The 19,527-nt window shown below is 40.9% G+C and overlaps 1 protein-coding gene across 5 annotated transcripts in view; it reads right to left on the minus strand.

The window, feature by feature from the left end:
- runx1t1 (RUNX1 partner transcriptional co-repressor 1) overlaps window positions 1-19,527 on the minus strand; it is a 56,231-nt gene that overhangs the window by 4,464 nt on the left and 32,240 nt on the right. For 2 of the 5 annotated variants that reach the window (XM_034892106.1, XM_034892102.1), the window contains exons 2-10: window positions 19,080-19,217; window positions 17,049-17,290; window positions 14,183-14,272; window positions 10,113-10,294; window positions 6,064-6,326; window positions 5,160-5,257; window positions 4,227-4,422; window positions 3,454-3,522; window positions 918-1,150 (exon numbers count right to left, since the gene is read on the minus strand). In XM_034892106.1, coding sequence (XP_034747997.1) covers window positions 918-1,150; window positions 3,454-3,522; window positions 4,227-4,422; window positions 5,160-5,257; window positions 6,064-6,326; window positions 10,113-10,294; window positions 14,183-14,272; window positions 17,049-17,290; window positions 19,080-19,194 — 1,488 coding nt within the window. In that variant the 5' untranslated portion in view covers window positions 19,195-19,217. The remainder of the gene's footprint in view (window positions 1-917; window positions 1,151-3,453; window positions 3,523-4,226; window positions 4,423-5,159; window positions 5,258-6,063; window positions 6,327-10,112; window positions 10,295-14,182; window positions 14,273-17,048; window positions 17,291-19,079; window positions 19,218-19,527) is intronic. The other 3 variants (XM_034892105.1, XM_034892103.1, XM_034892104.1) reach the window with 3 other exon arrangements.

Here is a 19,527-nt window from a genome sequence, read left to right on the forward strand (position 1 = left end):
AACTTCTGATGATCGATAAAACGGTAATTAGGACCCCTTGTTTGTTTCATTTTATGCCTTTATTCACACAAAACAATAATCATATGTTACTGACAGCAAAATGCCACCAACAGAGATCTAGCAACAGACATCAGTGCACCAGTCTGCACTTTAACAAGACTAGCCTCTCCTTTTACAACACTTAAGCTCAAAACAAACCACAGGCAGATCAAAAACCCATCTCTGATTACACTTAGGGCCTCTGATATCAGAAACCGCAGGGAGAGCATGTCAGGGCGGCTGCATATCCACAGGAAACACAAGAACAAGGTTCCAAACAGCTTCTGAAAGTTTTCCTTTGGGGCACTTCTCTCTCATAAACATCACTCCTACAATTAATGACAGATGTGAGCTATATTTCTCTCTCACTTAACTAATTAAACGCCAAGGTCTCTATTGGTGATTAGCACATGAAAGCTTCTTCCTTTATTTCCTCTTAGCTGAAGTGGTAACACCTTTCTAAACATGCTAGCTACTCTGTCGGAAAGAAAAAGAGGAAGGAGTGATGTAAGGCTAATAGATGCTTGGTTGACCTTGTTTTGCTTTACTTTGCTCTCCCTCCTGACTATAAAATGCGTTCTTTTTGCAGGAACACTTTTAAAGCTGTAAATGATCAGCAATCTCTTTGATAAAGAAAGTGCACAATGATTTGCTTTTAATAATAGGATAAAATAAAACATAACACAACAGAAAGCTTCTTTGTAGAGAAGATCCTATCATTCGTGTCATTTGGGAGTCACTAGAACAGCTGGTAACTAAGGTGTAGTCAAAGTGACAACAAAGAAACTACCAAACAAGAGGATGGTGATGACAGTTTTCATGATGTGTTTGAAAGATGGAGGGTACACCTTTTGATGTGTAGAAGTGCATCCTCCTACCTCGCTGGAGTCCTCCTGTTGGTTGATTATGGAGATTGCGTCCTCGGCAGCCTGTCGCTTGGCCTCGGCTACAGTACGCTCCATTTTGGCCCGCTCGCTGCTGATCATCTCGTGAGCCTTTCGCTCGGCCTCTGACACAGCCTTTTGTAGCTCTGACACGGCCTGTCGCTTCACCTCATTCACAGCCTCTTCTGGAAAGAGTGTGGAGACAGAGGAAGTCAAGCCTCCAGTACCTGCAATGTAGTGTGCATTGTATCATCCTGAGAACACTGCTAAATGTAAGAATTGACTGAAGTTTTTACTTTTGTCTAGGCTACATTATTTATATTTTTTCTGAATCTAAACATTCAGTTACATTTTTCTAAAACAACAGTGCAGATTGCAGTGGTACAGATTGTGCCCTTCAAAATGATTTATGGTAAAAGCTGTTCTAAACCTCAAATGCATCTGGAAGAAAGGAACCATAACCATAAAACTGATGCCTTCCTTCATTTTTATGTGAGGACAAAATCTGAGAAAAGACATGCTTTGTAGTTCTGGAGATGATGATAATGAATTCACAATTAGCTTTTTTTTTATTCCTAAATCAGCTGCATGTACTCTGGCATATACCACATTTCACCAGACATACATTTTTTTAATGTAGTAAATATAGGATAGTGGGTACATTAACACATGACACATCAATTGTTTTTGTTTAATCATTGAGACAGAAAGTAACAGTGACTGTGCCATGTTAACTCAGGTAAAGAAGATGGGTCAATGTGGGATGTTTTCATTTCAAATGTTGAAAGGATCTTATTGAAAGATATTTAAAGAAAACAAAATCTGTATTTTTCTTCTAATTTGAAAAACATGCCCAGAAGTTAATTACTTCCAGATAATCAGTCAGAAAACGTGCTGCGAGATGGAGCAATGTGTTATTTTATACTTGTTTGGTGTAATGAATAACCTTGCCGCACGGGTGTTAAGCGCTGGAATTCCAACCAAACGTTAAAGCAAAAGGAGGGCTTTTTGTTTGCTCCCCTCAACCCTGTAACTTGACTAATTGTGTATGCAAATCAGGCAATTTATATTTAAATTATGCATTTCCATTGTGATCCCACAAGGCCATGTGGTGAGGGGAAGTGGGAAACCGGTAGGAGATCGAGCAAGGTGCTTGAATATTTATCACCAACTGTAAACATTTTGCCCATTTCAAACAGATGTATTCACTACCGCACTCCATTGTGTTAAAATAAAAACTATTTTGCAATCCTCCCTGGGTCACATTTAAATCAGTCTCTCTTCACCCAGAACATATGAGACTGAAGAATGCAGAGAGAATGAAAAATACAGGCACTATTTACCCTACAGTAAAGGAAAAAAAAGCTTTATGTCTGACAAATATGCTTCCCTTCACTTAATTCCTTTTTACACATTACGCTTGTATTACAAATGTAAATCTGTTTTCAATATCAGACAGAATGTGTGCTTTTCTAAAGACTTTTCTCTTCATTGCGATTGAGCTACATTTTCAAATCAGGGTGATTTTGTCTTTAATCTACTGTGCTGGCTGAAGTCATGGAAATTGCCCTGGTGCCGTGTGATATATGCCTTGTGCATGGAATTGTGATTACACACCAAACGCCTTAGATGGAGGATCGATCAAAGCTGGTGAGGGGAGGAGAGTACTGGAGAACAGGCAGTCCCGACGGTGATACTCAATTCAATTTAAATGCATATTACTTGTTCTGAGTATCTGCACATCATGCTTGGTCAAGCAAGGGGGCAATTTCTTTTCTCAAAGGGGTTTAAAAAGCACATATACTGTATCAATGACGCTGAATACAAAGTGGATTCCTCGAGCATTGAACCCTTGGTGGAAAATTCTTTCAGTTTTTCAGGACAGCCATAATGGTGATTGCAGCAGCGCTCATGAGTTTAAAGAATGCTGTTTGTGTACACTAACATTTTTATGGCATCTAATGAAAGCTGTTAAAGCAACAAATTAGTTTCAATACCTGATCTTAACCGGCTTCACAAATTCCTCTCTACAAATTTACAAGACTTTTGTTAAATAGAATAGCTGCAATGTCTGTTGCTAAGGGGATTACAAAAGTGCCAAATGCAAGAAGATACCAAGTCTTGCTACTGTACTTTTAACAGCATAACCACCGGACCAGCTGTTAAAGCTACTTATGTTACTTATTTCACTGGTGCAATAAAATCGTTTTATGACATGACATCATATTTGGAGTGTACATAGTGTGGTGGTGAAACTCTTATTTTTTAACTACCTAATGTAAATGATTTTCTAAGCTACATTAGTTCAAGTCTAGCAGGGAAGGATGTTGCACGCAGCAGACTACATTGGGACCAGAGGGGAGAATGGGGTTCAAAGGAGTGCCTCTCATCCACTTCACTCCTAAGCCATCTAGGTGAAGAAGATGGACTTATTTTTTTACAAAGCAAGCCGTCTTAAAAAATGCAGAGAGATAAAGGGAAAGAGAAAGTGTTTGTGTGTGATAATGGCAGGCATGAAGGTGCTGCTCACCAGCTTTCTTCCAGATCTCTTCAGGGATGTAGCCAGACACGGGCCGGTGCAGCAGCTCCCTGTGAATTTCTGGGGAGACAAGAGACATACAGCCTTGGTAATCAGAGATCAACCAATGTTTTGAATGACACAGCACACAAAACTGTTGTATAACCTAGTGTTTCTGTAAAAAAGTTTAAGGAATAAAACAAAGCTCCAGTTTATTTGTCACTGATGCAATAAACTGGTGAGATGTAAAATGGCTCAGGTTTACAGGGGACAGGAGTATATACAACTGACTGACTGTCATTGGTATAATCGTGATAACATAGATGATATGGCCTGTTGAGAGCATGTACAAACTTAATGGTTAAGGACCTAGAATTGAACCCTGGGGAACTCCACTTTAACTATCATCCTTTTTGGACATAGAACAGTTGAGAAAATAATTAAAAATAAATACCATCACTTTTATGTAGTACGCAAACCATCTAAGTAACGATTGAAGATTTTAGATCATCTATTAATAAGTGATTATAAGGGTTTCTTAATAGTAGTTGTACAACTGCATACTTAAGAGAGCTAAAAAAAGGACCGCTGGTGGATTAATATTTCAAGGATATTAAAATATATAAACACAAAGAAAGATGGTAGTGGAAATTCCAGTAAAGACATGTCTTACAATAAAATTAAAGCATTGACATAACTCATTAAACTTACTGGAAAATGGCTTCAAGTAGTACTGCAAAATATTGTCAAATACAGGTATAGTAGGCCTATGTGTAATCCCCTACCTGGTGTTGCATTTTCCTGTGCTGCTGGGCTCTGCTGCCTTGACTGCCCACTAGTGGCGCCCTTCTTCAGCTCTTCAGCGTCGCTGTATCGCCGGATCCAGTAGTTGAGCTCCTCGCGGTCGGCCTCCTGGCACCGCCGCAGTACTGTTAGTGAGCGCCTTGTCTTCTCCACCATGTCCATGATACAGTTCAGCAGCTGGGGGTGACAGGGAGCGTACAAGGCGCTGAGTTTACACATAGACATGGAGGGATTGATTTTAAGCAAGCGTATTGGCGGCAGGGGAAATTTTAAATTAAAGCCAACATCTGTGATGTTATCTTAGTTAGGGAATTAATAATATATGTATCTGTATTGTGAAGTTTGGTAGTGAAACACAAGGAATTCTTTTTGTAGCCACTCTCACCCTTGAAAGGTCTCTTGTCACATCTCTACACTTTACATCTCACTTTATCGCTTCACTTACTAGTATATTTGTGATTGGCTGATTCAATTTTGTGAGGGGAAACAACATCACAAATATGACAGTAGATGTTCTCTTATGTTTCATGTATGAGACTAGATTAAAAGTAGTAAAGGTGAACATGCAAGCAACAATTAAACAATATTTGCATCATATGTTTGATACACTGCAGGCAGATATATTTACATGCAAACATGCATGTCTCCATTCTGGACAAAAAAAACCTGACTAATAGTCTTGCAATGCTTGTATTGTCAAACCTTTCTAACATTGATCTCACAAAGACTATTTTCTAAAAATAGCACACAAAACTTGTTCGGTACAGTAGTTAACCAACATACATTTTCTCCCAACAGTCTAACAAAAGACTTTCACTACAATATAACTGTGATATATAACTATTTAATATCACTGAAACAAAGAATTAAATAATCTCTGTTACTTAAGGTATAGTAATAAAAAATGTTATTACTTTTCTTACATGGTCAAGGTGCTTCCACTCCTCAGCCCACTCTCTGTCTGTCAGCCTGTGGTCAATAACTTCTTCCTGCCTGGTCCCTGTATGCATACCTGTAATAAAGAAAGAAAAGATAGAATAGATAGACAGACAGATAGAAAGATAAATGTAACATTACACCATCACTCCCTTTGATCTATCTTTCATATGGTCCCTGGTAACAACTTTCTCTCCATAAATTTCATTCCCCTCCTCCCTTACTCCCTCTTTCCTTTGCTGTCTCCATTTCGCTCTCCCACCCTGAGGGCAGGACTCAAAATGACTGAGTTCCTAGTCCACTAAACATCCATCACAAGGCAAGACATGGTAAATGTCTCTCCTATTTTTAGAACTGAGCCAAAGTCGTCATTACAGCTTCATCAAGGCAGAAAAATGTCTCTAATACCACAACGCTGTGCCTAAATGTGCTTCTGTTGTGCACTCATACATCTCACAGTGTATTACTTCAGTCAGCCATTGGGTTGGGGTGGTCTGGGTATCTCTGATGCAGCAGGACGGCCTTGTGGTCACAGTTTGTAAGTCTGCTGAATCAAAAAGCATCCACAGAGCTGAAGTGGACACTGACTGATTATCAGTATTGTTAAAACAGATGTGGATCTCAGTGGTATATAAAGAACTGAGTTGCCTGAGAAACGATGTGAAAATTATGTAACTCTGGCTAACTGTTTACGTTTGTAAATAAAATCCTCTTCTATGTTTCTGTTGCTACTACTACAGAGTTAAAGCTTTGAGAGTGTGCCATGTAGTGGAGTTGGTTTGTGTCTCAAAATCCCAAAGTATGGACACAGTGCCACACATACACCCACCCACACACACACACACGCTTATATGCACTCTCCATCCTTCCCCATGTCCTCACCAATAGGCCTGGCTCGCTCCCGGATTTCCCGATGATTAGAAGCGGGGTGTCTGTAGGTGTCCCGGTAGTGATGGGCGATGGCCATGTCATCCAGCCTGTAGTGCTGTGGAGGGAGTGGGCCTGGGTGGGGCATTCCGTTTGGTTGGTAGGAGAGCCCATTGGATGGGCTGAAGCGCTGGGCGGGGCTTATGGTGCAGGGCCGCTTGCTAGGGTGAACATCCGGGTGCAGGGCGCCATCTCGCTCGAAGCCGTTCTCTTTGGTTCTAGGTGAAGAAAGAAAGAAGGATACACATTTTGAGTATTTCATTGTCACTGCATGCAGCACTTTATGTTGTTAGTAGGTCTGTCTTCCAGTGGATGATTTTAATGGACTCTTTAGGATAAATCCTGAAACCAGTGACACTGCATTAGGATCATACAGAATTATTTCAACCTGCTGGCAAAAATTATTTCATGTAAACTAATATTGAATTTAAAACCAAATATGGAAGTTTTGCTGTTGATAACATACTTGAACATACCTACAGTGAAAGCCTGGCAAATATTAAAACACCTCTTTACATTACATGTCACTTTATCCAAAGCGACTTACAATTGCTATATATGTCAGAGGTTGCACGTCTCTGGAGCAACTATGGGTTAAGTTTCTTGCTCAGGGACACATTGGTTGATGTATCACAGTGGAAATTGACAGACCTCATGTGTCATATCCACTGCTCTATCACCACTCTCTTGAGGCCCAGTAGATGAGTACAAAAAAGGAAGGGAAATAAAAGTACAAAGAAGATGACACAGGAGAAAAATACTGTGTGATGTTGTTACAGTTATTACAAAAGCAAGCCGAACTTTAAACATATCATCATAACTATCTTACACACCTGTGCCGAACGCCTGAGTTGCCCTGGTAACAGACAAATTAACTGCTGTGGAAGGCTGTATTTTTAGGAATTATCCTGGAATTCTATCATAGACAACATGTCCTATCAAACATATGCGCACACACGCAACTAAAGCACATGCTCACACAAATTACACACACACACTCTCACACACACACACACACACACACACACACACACACACACACACACACATATTCACTAAAGTAGCTTTCAAGGGATCAGGTGAAATTTTGTAAGGCTGCTTCCGAAGATAAATGTGTCCAGGTGTGTTTGTGTGTGCGCATGTATGCACTTGTGTGCCTGTGTATGTGTTCTCAGCATTGTCAGTTCACGGTTAAATCTTGCCAACCTCCCCCCACTATCTGCAATCCTCCACTTTCCTCCCTCCCTCTCTATCTCTCTCTCTCTCTCTCTCTCTCTCCCTCTCCCTCTCTCTCTCTGTGAACAGATTGAACTTCTTAATGAGCTGTTTTTATGGGCTCCTAATGCTCATCCACAGCTCTCCATATGTTCTTTCCCTCCATCCGTCCGTCTCTCTCTGCCTCCCTCAACTCATCCATCCATTCTTCTCTCCCCCTCAACCACAGTCTTATCTCCCCAGCTTTCCTGCTGCAACAATGTGAATATCTACAGGCACTGGGGTACACACAAGCACACACATTCACAGTCACCTATGCAATGCACAGATGTGTGCACACTGCACACATAATATACCTACTGTAGATATATATATTGGCCCAATTTAAATGCACATACCAATGTCCTGGCACTTGAATAATTGTAGTTATTTAACAGTCGATTTGATATGATTCTTCTTACCTCTACCATGCCTTCACTTGAGACTGGTAGTTATGAGATAAAGTGCTAGTACATTTTAGATTATATTTTAGTAAAAAGCCTTTTGATCCGTTCCCTTTTGTTGTTATATAAATTAATCAGTTACCCTATTTCACATTAAAAACCTTTCAGGGAGGCTCTTTCACTCGCCTGGAAAACTTTTATTGTGAAACCCCTGCAATAAGTCTTCCATTGACAAAAGCAGGATGGATCAGAATTATTCAATAAGTAAGTGAGAACAGTATTTCTCTTAAAAACTGAAATTCCCAAAAATAGTGTTGAGTATAGTTTAATTATTTTGTGTGTGATTGACAGAATTAATGCCGTGAAAATATGCTCAATTACACTAAATTTACCATGCAAGTCACTTCCGGACAGGTACCACGAAATCTGCTCTCCAAGCTATTATTTAAATATCATCTTTGTCAGATAATTACTGTAAACACAATTTAGTTTTTTTTCCTCACATGAATATTTTACAGCAATAATCCTGGTCAGTTTCCTGCACACCATGGTACAGTATTAATCAGGGTGCGTTGATGGTGCATTATGGTCTGTAATTAGGATTCCCATTCAAATTGCAATATTCCGTCACAAGTCTCCAATAAGTAGAAAAACGCAGAGCAGAGGTAAGCAGAAAGCAGAGGTGCTTAGCCAGCCGTATTGGTCCTAGAGCCTCATCTGTAAGTGTTATCAGCTCATCTCCCTAGGCACGCATGCACAAGCTCACGCACACACGTACATAGGTGCACCTACGCCAACCTCACACCTTTACACTGGATAGAAAATCACGCACGCACAAATTCACACAAACCACATTTTTTCACTGAATACAGATGCATACTCACTTTTTCTCTCTTTCCATATATATTCTCTCTCTCTCTCTCTGTCTCTCTCTCTCTCACACACACACATTTACACCACACCTTTTCCCCTAAGCTCACTCCCCTATGTACCAGACAGGCTGCAAATATGCAGGTATTACAGAAAAAGTCTGCCTATCCGACTGTTGGGGGAAAAGAAAGGTGAGAATTATTCATTTTGCTTTGGCATTTTTGTCCCTCAGCAAATATTAAAAGTACATTTTTCTCTCCCCTTCTGTCTGTATTTAAGAGAATTATTTTTTATTTCAAAAGACCTAGCCCACACTGCACTTGAAGCACAGGCACAAACTCAAAACAATACACAAACACAAATATTCACAACTTATGTTCAAGAAACAATGCTTGTTAATGTTTAATGAAAAAATATTTTTATCACTCTAAGAATACCTAGTTGTATTTATTAAAGGCTTGTTAATCCCAGTTATTATTCTGATTATTGAAATCCCTTTTGTTAAACCATTCTGGGAGAAAATGCATACAAATCTATATGTAGATTCTGATGGGATTATTTTAGTGGTATAGCAGCTCTACCAAAAAAAAATAATACTTTATTGTGCTGGGAATAAGACATGGTTTTAAGCATGCACACACTCTTGCCGTTGGGCTGGCGGGGTTTGTGCTTGTTTCCGTCTCTGCTGCTTCGGGGGAAGACTTTTGGAGAGAGGACTATAGACTTTTACAGGGCTGTGTGTTCCTGAACGGCATGTCTCACTGCTTGTTCATTAGAGCAGAGAACATTGAGTCATTACCAAAGTCTGTGACAACAAATGGCTATAATGATTTGGCTGGGATGGCACGCGCACACACACACACACACACACACACACACACACACACACACACACACACACACACACACACACACACACACACACACACATACACACACACTAATCAAGCATGGAAAAAAATGATAACTTATACATATAATAGATAATATACATTTGTATACACATGTGAATGTGAATTGACGCATTCACATTCATAATTTTTCTTTAAGGCACAGCTTTCCTACCCTTTTTCTGTCCTCAGGATGTGTGTGTGTGTGTGTGTATGTGTGTGTGTTTGTGTGTAGCCAGGTCTACTTTTCCCATCTCCTCCTCCCCTCAGTTCAGGCCCATTAAGAGCAGGAGCAGGGGAGCTGAGATGTCTACCGGAGCACGTCATGAGGCTGGTGGCACACTGACAGACGCTACCCATACATACATTAACACATCACACTACTGCCTTTCACTGGCTCAGCTTGTGTCTGTAGAGTGTTGTTTGGGTTCATAGAGATGATGCAGGCAGACTCAAGGGGATCAATGCATTATATCACATAAGAAAGGAAAAAGCCTGAGCTGCTTTAATGTTTGGAGCTGCTAAATGTATAAACCAAATCAGTCCCATTCTAGCAGATCATGTTCTGACTTTCTGAGTCACCCACCTGTCTGGCGTCCTTCTCTTGCCATTCTCGTTGACGTCCAGCAGGAGTTCAGAGGAGTCCACTGGGGAGGTGGTGCTGGTGTCCAGGAGCAGCTGCTCATGCTGGGCCAAGTATTGAGCTGGGTTCTGTTTGGCCAGCCTTGCACAGTGCAGGAGCTCCCTCTGAAGGAGCGGCAGGTTGGCCTACAGAAGGAAACATCAGTGCATTACTAGGGAGAGTGTAACAACTGCACCATATGTTTTAGACAACACAGATTTCTTACAGAGAAGCAAAAACAGAAACATCACATCTGCCTTTTTGCCTTTCAACAAATGGGGAACAAAACTCACCGCTCAGTTGCTCAATCCTCTCTTTAAAATGCTCTCTGCTTCCTTTTCTGGCTAATTTGGCAAACAGAATCTGACAGAATAATCTGTCAGATTGATCTGAGCTTTTTTTACTACAATGTCTTCAACAGATATATCTTGTAGGGAAAACAATAATTATGAAGATTTAGAACTGCACATAACAATGCTAATTCAGTTGCATGCTCAGCATGTGTCTGTATTGCTGTAAGGATAATCAAAGTCATCTTAAGATCTTAAAAGAGTATATAACGCACTTGGAATAGACAAGTTCTAATTTGCCTTGTGTAAAATATAATGTTGTTGATATGTAATATTACAACAAAGATACATTCAACCAGATTGATGCATCTCTTTGATCTGAAAAATAAAACATATAAAGCTCCCAAAGCACATAAAATAGGATGGTATAATAAAAGTTTTTCCTCCAGTATTTTCATTCAAAAAACATCTATTTGAGATCCATTTCTTCCACGATATCTGTGCCCTGTTTGCTCATTACCACGGAACCGACCACTTCCTGTGACCCAGAGTGCATTAACACCCAAAGAGTTTCTCTGTGGTGCATACTATTATGTTATTTTTTCATTTTTTTTATTTTAAAGAAACAGCAGCTATTTTCGATCTCTTTGACATAACAAGGGGAACTGCTTTCTTGTGTGGAGTTACAGGGTCATGCAGGTATGTGCGCACTGACTTCAAAGACATCTGATGGGGTGCGTTTTGAAGCAACAAGATGAAAGTGTTGCGTCAGGCAGTTTCAGAATAAGAGTGGAGGCTATTTTGACGAGGTACATCACAAGAGCCTTTGGAGAGGCCATCTTTGTAAATTTTCGGTCTAAATCTATATTTTATCCTGAATAACATAATCTCTCTCTCGCTATATCTCCCTTTCTCGCTCTTTTTGTCACTCTCTCAGTCTATTGCTTTGTTTTTCTTTTCCTTCTTTCTAGTTTTATAATCTATGATCTTATATTACTTTTTCTTTCCTCCCTTCCTACATAAACTCACAAATTTGCTTCCGTTTCTTTGACCATTCCATCGCGTCTTTGCCAACTGCATACAGAAATAGTACTTGCAAAACACAACCATGATTTGTTTGGTCGGATTTATGTTTCATAATAAGAAAATTCCTCTCCAGTAATTGGCTGGTAGTAAAAGAAATGCCAAGCGCTGGCCTTCGCTTTACCTGCCCGAGTTAATGGTCCGTTAATAGTTTATGATCGTAATTACCCTCTGAAAAAAGAGCATAAAATAGATTGCTTTGACCCCGCTGAACTCATCTTTCATTAATTGGAGGTCATCCTAATTGCCAGAGATGTGGGATGCATTAACAAAAAGGACTGCAGACCACTGAAGACACTGGATCATTTTTCATATGACAAAGTATGGCGATTTGCTTCTGTGCAGTTATGGTAACCAACATCTGCACTTGCATAAAAGGAAAATTTCAAGTAGTGTTCAGCAGCCACAGCTAAAATCCGCCCGGGATGATTTATTGTGAAAATACTGCATCTGTCATTTTGTCAAACGGTGCCAAAAAACTATTCAGAATCTGCCAGGTTCAGACTATGCTGCACTTCATCAACTTTCTGTTTCTGTGTAATTTGCAGTTGGAGGAAAATCTAGGAGACTTAGTTTCTGCACGTCTATATTGTCCTATTTCAATTGTTTACTATCACAACTTTCTCTCTCTTTAGGCAAACGTGTTTATTCCTCTGCCACACAGCACTCCTATCACTTCGGCACGACAGAAGAAAAACACTTGTCAGACTTAAAATAAGCTCACTTTTAACTTGAAAACAGAGAAACACTGTTACTCTGTAAGCCTGTTGTCTCGTGTGGCAGGCGTCCTGCCAACACATCACGTCACTGGCGCTGTGTGGTTTATGATTGCCTCCTTCCAGTAAAAAGTCCCAACCAATTTGCGGTTAAGTATTAAGAGAAAGGGAAAGGGGTTTGGGTGAGGGTGGGGGTGGGTTGGACAGGTTGGCTTGGTCTAACATTAGCATAATGAAAAACTCGGAGCCCTGACGTGTATTGTTGCAGCTGTGCTTCAACCTCCCTTACACCTCCAACTGCTCTCTGCTACCATATGGTAGCTGGCATTAAAGGCTCCGAAGTGGGAAGACACTAAAATTAGACTGGGGAGGTGGAGAGGCAGAGAAGGAGTGACAAAAAAAAAGAGTTGCATCTTTGATTCCGCAGTCATCCCAGTGATACACTAACCATCTGGCGAGGAAAGGAGAAGGGAAGGAGGGACTGGAGGATGGATAGATAAGGGAACAGTAAAGAGAGACAGGAAAGCAATGAAGACAGAAAGATATGGGGGGAGAACAAATCACCTTGTGATTCAAAGCAGAAAAAAATGAAGAAAACTTAAGAATAAGGGAGTGATGTGAGGAAGGAGACAGGGAGGACACAAAGTCCCTGTATCTGTCGTTAACAGTAACAGCGATACTAGTGGGACCAATACTACATCAACGCAGGACCTCAGTGGATAATATAGGCTTGTGAATGTCAGTTCACAGGCTTATATTATATGCACACATCATCTGCAAATGCACCCCAGCACATGAATACAGACAGTGTAACGTGTGATGATTTTGTGCTGTCTTGTTTTCACAATTAACATTTACCTCATGCCTGTCAGCCAGTCAGACACAAACACACAAGGCAGAGTCGGGAGGGCTAGATAAGGAATGGATAAAAGATAAAGAGCAAGACGTAGGCGAAGGAATTGAGAAAGAGGATTGAGGGGGAAAAGAAAGCGAGAAAACAAAACAGAGCCTTTAATAGAAACAAATGAGCTCTGAGTTAAATGCCATGGCCCTCCCTGCTCTCGATCTCTCAGTACCACAGTGATATTGATCTCAGCTTCACCTAGACCCCATAACACAATCTGAACTGCTGCTGCAGCTGCACAGTGCATCCCTCAATATAGACCCCCAGTCCCATTTGTCATCTTTGACTACCAAGACAAATCATACGACCGCCGCCAGTCTCACCTCCAGACTGCTTTAGCTCCTTAAGTCCTGCAGACATTCAGAATATCCACCTATCTGACACAAAAAGCCCAAATGCACATAAATGGCCACATAGATAAAAGCAGAAAATCCACCATCCCTCTTCATTTTTATCTCCCAGACTGGAATAAAGAGATGTGAGCTGTGCGGTTGGCGACTGGAAAAGAAGGCAACCGGCGACAAATGGGCTGAAGCGACGGCACGACTGGATGCTTAAAAGAGTGCTCCATCCTCACGTAATATACCACACTAATGGCTGAAAATGAGAAATACTCGCTGGGAATGTAGCTTAGTGGGACGAAGAAATGGCTGATAAAACGAGCCCTGGAGAAAGTGATGGAGGAGGCTGGAAAGGAGCACTTGAAAGGGGACGTTCTCATCCAGCCACAAACACACACGTTGTGCTCTGTTCCAGCACACGTTAAACAAGTTTCTAACAAAAAAACAACTTCTTGCAGTTCAAACATTGTACAGAAGAATTATAGTTGAACGTGACTCATGTATTTGGAGAAGCAATGAAACAGAACGAGAGCGACAGTATTTTGTGAAATTGCAGAGAAACTGAGTGAGAAAGAAGAAGGAAACAGATTTGGTACAATTGAAAGACAACAAGAAAAACCAAAAATAAGGAGAATTATCTGGGCTTGCTTAATGTTTTCTAGAAAAACCTTCTGTAGTAACTGGAAATTTAAATATCTACCTTCAAGAAGGGTATGACAAAAGGTCGCAGAGGGAAGTTGGTGGCTTCTTGGAGCTTGGAGTGAAATTCTTCGATGGTTAGTGTGGAATTCTGGAAGAGAGAGAGAGAGACAGAGAGAAAACACATGAATCCATGTGGAAGGCATTAAGTGATACTATTACTTATTGGAAGCTAAGCTACATCCTGACCTGGAGTGAATGTTTCGGGTTCTGTAATAGGAAGCATATGGGTCGGCCGCAGTGAAAAGAGCCACAGAAAACAAAGACGCACATCGCTTTGCACATCGCTTCAATTAACAAAACAAATACAAATGCAGGAGTAACATATCAAAAAATATGCTGCATGAGGAAGACATTTTCCTAATTATTTATTTTATTTTTTGCCAAACCTCTTTTGAGCTATTGGCTCATTTAAAATCACTTTACCTAAACATTTACATGCAGTTGAATAGTTTTTTTTTTTTTTTTTTTACATTTCAGTTTATTTACACATCAGCTCAGGTCTGCTTGTTTGTTATTATGAATAAAAAAGTTAAAGGATTGTATATGTTAAAGTCAGCTGTAACATAAAGAAAGCTGTGCTCATATTCGGAGTGTATTCCATAATGTGTGTCCTATGTGTTTGTCCAATTAAATACATACAAACAACACACAACTTTTTTTTTGTTTCCGTTTACACTCATTTAATTGTTTGCACATATGCATATGTTGGATACATGCATGGCACCCCTGTCCTTATCAACACAGTAAATTACACACTTGCGTCATAACGCTTCACGTCTGTGCTACATCTCTCCATCAGTCTCCATCAGTGCCAACCGAAAGGAACTGTCTGGCAATTTTCAGAGACCAGATAAGGGGACCAAGGTGACCAAAAATGTTGTGGACCAGGAAAATGTGCAAGACAGAGAGGGTGTAGTACACAGAGTCAGAGGGTCTGTTCTCTGTACTGTTGAAAACAGGAGGAGTGTGTGTTTGGAGTAGTGGGGGGTCCAAAGTTATACATTTCAGTTTGTCAACCCAACGAAATTCTCTCCTTCTCTGGTTGCCTGTAACTCATATTAATGGCTGACAAGACAGCAGCGACTGACACTATTTTTAATTTTCAACATGAACTATATTCCAGCGATGAAGAGCAGAGAGAAAGAGTAAGAAAGAGAGAAGAAAGAGATGAGTGTGCACATGGGAGAAGAATGTGCTATATAACAAGCAAAAATACAAACAAGAACAAAAACTGAATCAAGCGAGACGGAGAACATTAGAAAAAGCAGCCAATATGATTTTTCCTCCCCACACACTCTGTGTTTATTTCCCAGACCTGAATTTTGTTACATTCAGCCTTACATCTGTTCGCCCAGATTGGGTAGGGGCTGTTCTTGACAGCTAGTGAAACCTCCCGAGTCTCCCTCTCTCCCTCTCCCCAGCACACAACTAGCTAATTAACGGTGTCACTCTTTTCAATAAGGCAAGGGGGGAGAGAGAGAGAGACAGTGAGCAGGAGAGGATGAGAGGGGGAGAGAGAGAGAGAGAGAGAGAGAGAGATATGGGGGGGAGGTTTGCAAGGCAAAACAACACAGGAGAGGCATGTGCATTTGCAGACGTTGAGAATAATAAACATAGTGAAGCCAAAAGGAGGCTATGCTCTGTGAGGCTAATTAAAAAAATCCCTCCCTCCGTCTCCTCCACCTCCTTCTTTCCACACAACATTCAATCACTATTTCTGTATCCCCCCCTGCTTGTTAAGTCAAATCTTGTCAGATCCCATAGACGTGTGGTAAATCTTTAGATTTGAACATGTATTTTATATTGCCTTTATATAACCATGTCAGCTAAGCTGGAGGAACACATCTGTCTTATCAAATCTCTGTTGGCTGTTGGATAGATGTATTTTGATGTGTACAGGCTTGATTTTTGTTTTGCTGTATTACCAGTTCATTCTCTTGTCTCCAGTGAAGAAAACACAGTTTCATTTTTGTTATTCCTTGCATATGTGTTGTTGCTTATATACTGTATAACCAGAAAAGGAAAACAAATTCTAACTTGCTGTTTTTAGCCGTGCGAACTTAATTTGGATTAAAAGATGCGATTATCAGTAATGCTTTAATTTGTGAATCCAAAGCTACAATCATCATTCAGTTTCAGTTCCTATTATCCTATACATCTATTGGTTTAGCTAAATAAATCAAATAGGTTTTAATATTGCATCATGCTAGGTTGTCAGACACCTGCACATCATGACTGATAACATTAGTTGGATGTTAAAGTAACAAGTTTAATCTGTATTGTCCCAGGCCTATGGTTTTCTATGTTGTTATGTGTTGTATTTTAATTTATTAAGTGTAAATAAAAAAAATCCAAAGTGGATCAGGTGCATAAAGACGGTAGTGTCCTGGTCTGATGTTATTCTCTGTCACAGAGGACAACATTCTGCCATTGATTTGTCAGCCATTGTGTTGCACTGAATAATGGGCTGCAAAGTACTGATGGGTGTCCATCCTGGAGGCAGAGGTTTGCAAATCTTTCTGTTTATTTTACACTTACGCCAGGACCAGATGGGGAGGTTTCTGACATAAGAAAATAAAAAAAGACCTAAAAAAAACTACCCTTGTTTTCATAATCAGCGATAAGTATTTCAAAGTATTTTAAGTATTCATCTCTGTGACTGACAACTAACCTGACATTACTTAAACTGTTTGATTCAGTAAACTCCTTCCATCTGGTACTTCAGGCATGCTGAACAAATGGAAAGAATTATTCTCAAATAACCTACTAATGGATTCACTTATTCCTGCTAACTTAAGGCCCGGTGTCAACTTTCACTCTATGAGCCCTTTGAACTAAAGCTCACATACACAGAAGCCACTCACCACTAGTCCCAGCACTAATGTGCGGACCCGCTCGCCGATTTCAGGTGAGATGTCATTGCCAAACTGCTGTAGAGTTGTGAGAAAGCGCTTGAGCTTGCTGAGCTGCCGGGCGCCGCAGGCCGGCGGCAGCTGCTGGTTGGCCAGAGAGGATGAGGAGGAGGAGCTAGGACCATTGCTGTAGCCGTTTGGAGGAGATGGAGCACCGTTAAGCGCTGTAGGAGAGTGGCTGCTGCCATTGGTTACTGCGTGAGACAAGGACATAAAGAACAGTGTTCAGAGAAAGGAGAGCAAAATGAGAAATATTTCCTAAAAAACTATGACTTCACCACCACAAACAACCTAAAATCCCTGACTGTGCCTTTAACAAACACCAACAAAGGAAATAACATACGCCAGCTTCACTGAGACAAAACCACTGATTTGGAATGATTTACATTCCCCTGAAAACATTCACAATCCTCAACATTTGTTTCCAATCATCGCAGCTCGTTTGATCCTCTGCGGCATCCTCTCATAAAAAACGTATTTCTGTATTTGGAGACATGTTGCCTCTTTGCACCCCCTTCTCCCTTGGCCTCCCTCCCTGCAGTCTAAACAAGCAGGGACAGTGTGACACCCCCCTTGTCATGCCAGAGCACGGGAGCAGTGTGTGTGTGTGTGTGTGTGTGTGTGTGTGTGTGTGTGTTTGTCTCTGTGTGTGTCTCTTTGTGTTGGGGGAGTTGGTGTACAAAGAGATACAAGGCAGCATAAAGCTTTCCCTCTAATGAGATTAGGTTTTGACTAGCGATCCACTCACTCCCCCTCTGGCTGCCGTCCAAAGCCGCCACTGTAAAGAGAGGAGAGAGACGAGATACTCAAACTGCATGTGGTAACAATTATGTCGGGTGGAAATCAAAGCATACTGCTTTGTTAAAACCTTCGGCATGCGTAATGAGAGAGCCGGGCCTTTCCTCCCTCATCGCACGGAAGCCCTGATGTTAATTGTGGAGTGTGAGCGTTTGCAACAGAGAAACAGACAGATATAGAGAGAAAAGGGAGAAAGTAAATACCAGAAAGGCAGAAAAGGGAGAATAAGTGATTAAACGAGAACAAAATAATGCCTCTGTTGCAGAGAACCAGCACTACTAACGCAGACTTGAGTGCTCTGAGCATTTTGAAGGCCTTTGATTCTTAGATCCTAGTGCTCTTCATGCAAGTGGTTAAGTATGCACTTCTAAGTGAATACTAGGGTGTAATTTGCTCGTCACAGGCTATGTGCACGTTGTGGCAAAGCTCTAACGGTTTGCTAGCATTGTTGGAGATTTTGTTTTGAACGACTGCAATTTAGGAAGGCTCAATGCAACTTGCTCTAAAAGTTTTATGTTGCTGATGGCATTTCAAAAATTGAGATTTTTGGATTTAACCTATGCATAATGTGGCTGTCTTCCCAAGTGTAAGCGCATGTAAATCTGCTCTGTTTTAAAAAGTTGCTGTGTTTCCATTGGGTGACTCAAGATGGAATTATCCTTTTGCGGACAGATGTACAGCCATCACACCAAGAATTGATTCATACTGTAGTTCGGCATCACATTGCACCTGTTGAAACAACTGGAATAGAAAATATCAGCCTATCTGCCGATACTGAGTACGGGTCCAATACCAGTGCTTTCATTTACTATTTAAAATGTGTAGACCACATTAGATGGAACTCTGAACATGAGGCCAGGGATGCTGTGACACTGAGAACTGAGTCGGCAGTCTGCTGTGAGTGACTACACTGTAACTCATTCCGGAAACTTTATGATGACATTTACAAAGAAATAGCATTCAATGAAGGTCGGTTATGTCATGGCCAATAATAGATCCCCCTAATAAAGTCAGTATCTGCACTGATACGGAACATTGGAAACTAGCAGGAGACAACACATCTGTTAAAATGTCAAATATGTCACAACACGACTGTTGTTAGATTTTTGAAGAGCCTATACGTAGATGATGTATTCCTCCGTTGTGACACCATAAACACAGTTCTATAAACCCAGCTTTACTCACATGTGGTGGGGGTGTAGGAGCTGTTTCGGGGTGCTCCTTGCGTGCTGGGTGGGGGCGGCATGGTAGGGGGGGTCAACCTGGACTGTGTCTTGACGTCCGCAGGTGAGTCGGGCATGGTGGAGCGCTTCCCAGTGCGATCTGAAGGCAAACAAAGCAAAAGATTATAATAACATGCCAAAAATAACATGCTGATATTTTAACAAAGGAAATAAACAACAGCTCAGGGCAACACATTCCACATCTGTGCACATAGAGAGGAACTTTATCATAATTTGCACATATACAGCAGCAGGATTCAATTTTGATTAACAAAGCGCTGGCGAGGTGTACCACACTTAACTAGTTCTGGAAATAGATGGCTCACCACATCATGTGTCTGGTCACAATGACACTGATGCATATGCTCAGACTGTCAGATGATGAATGAGGGGGGGGGGGGGGGGGGGGG

Source organism: Etheostoma cragini, chromosome 14, assembly GCF_013103735.1.
Source record: "Etheostoma cragini isolate CJK2018 chromosome 14, CSU_Ecrag_1.0, whole genome shotgun sequence".
Lineage (NCBI taxonomy): Eukaryota > Metazoa > Chordata > Actinopteri > Perciformes > Percidae > Etheostoma > Etheostoma cragini.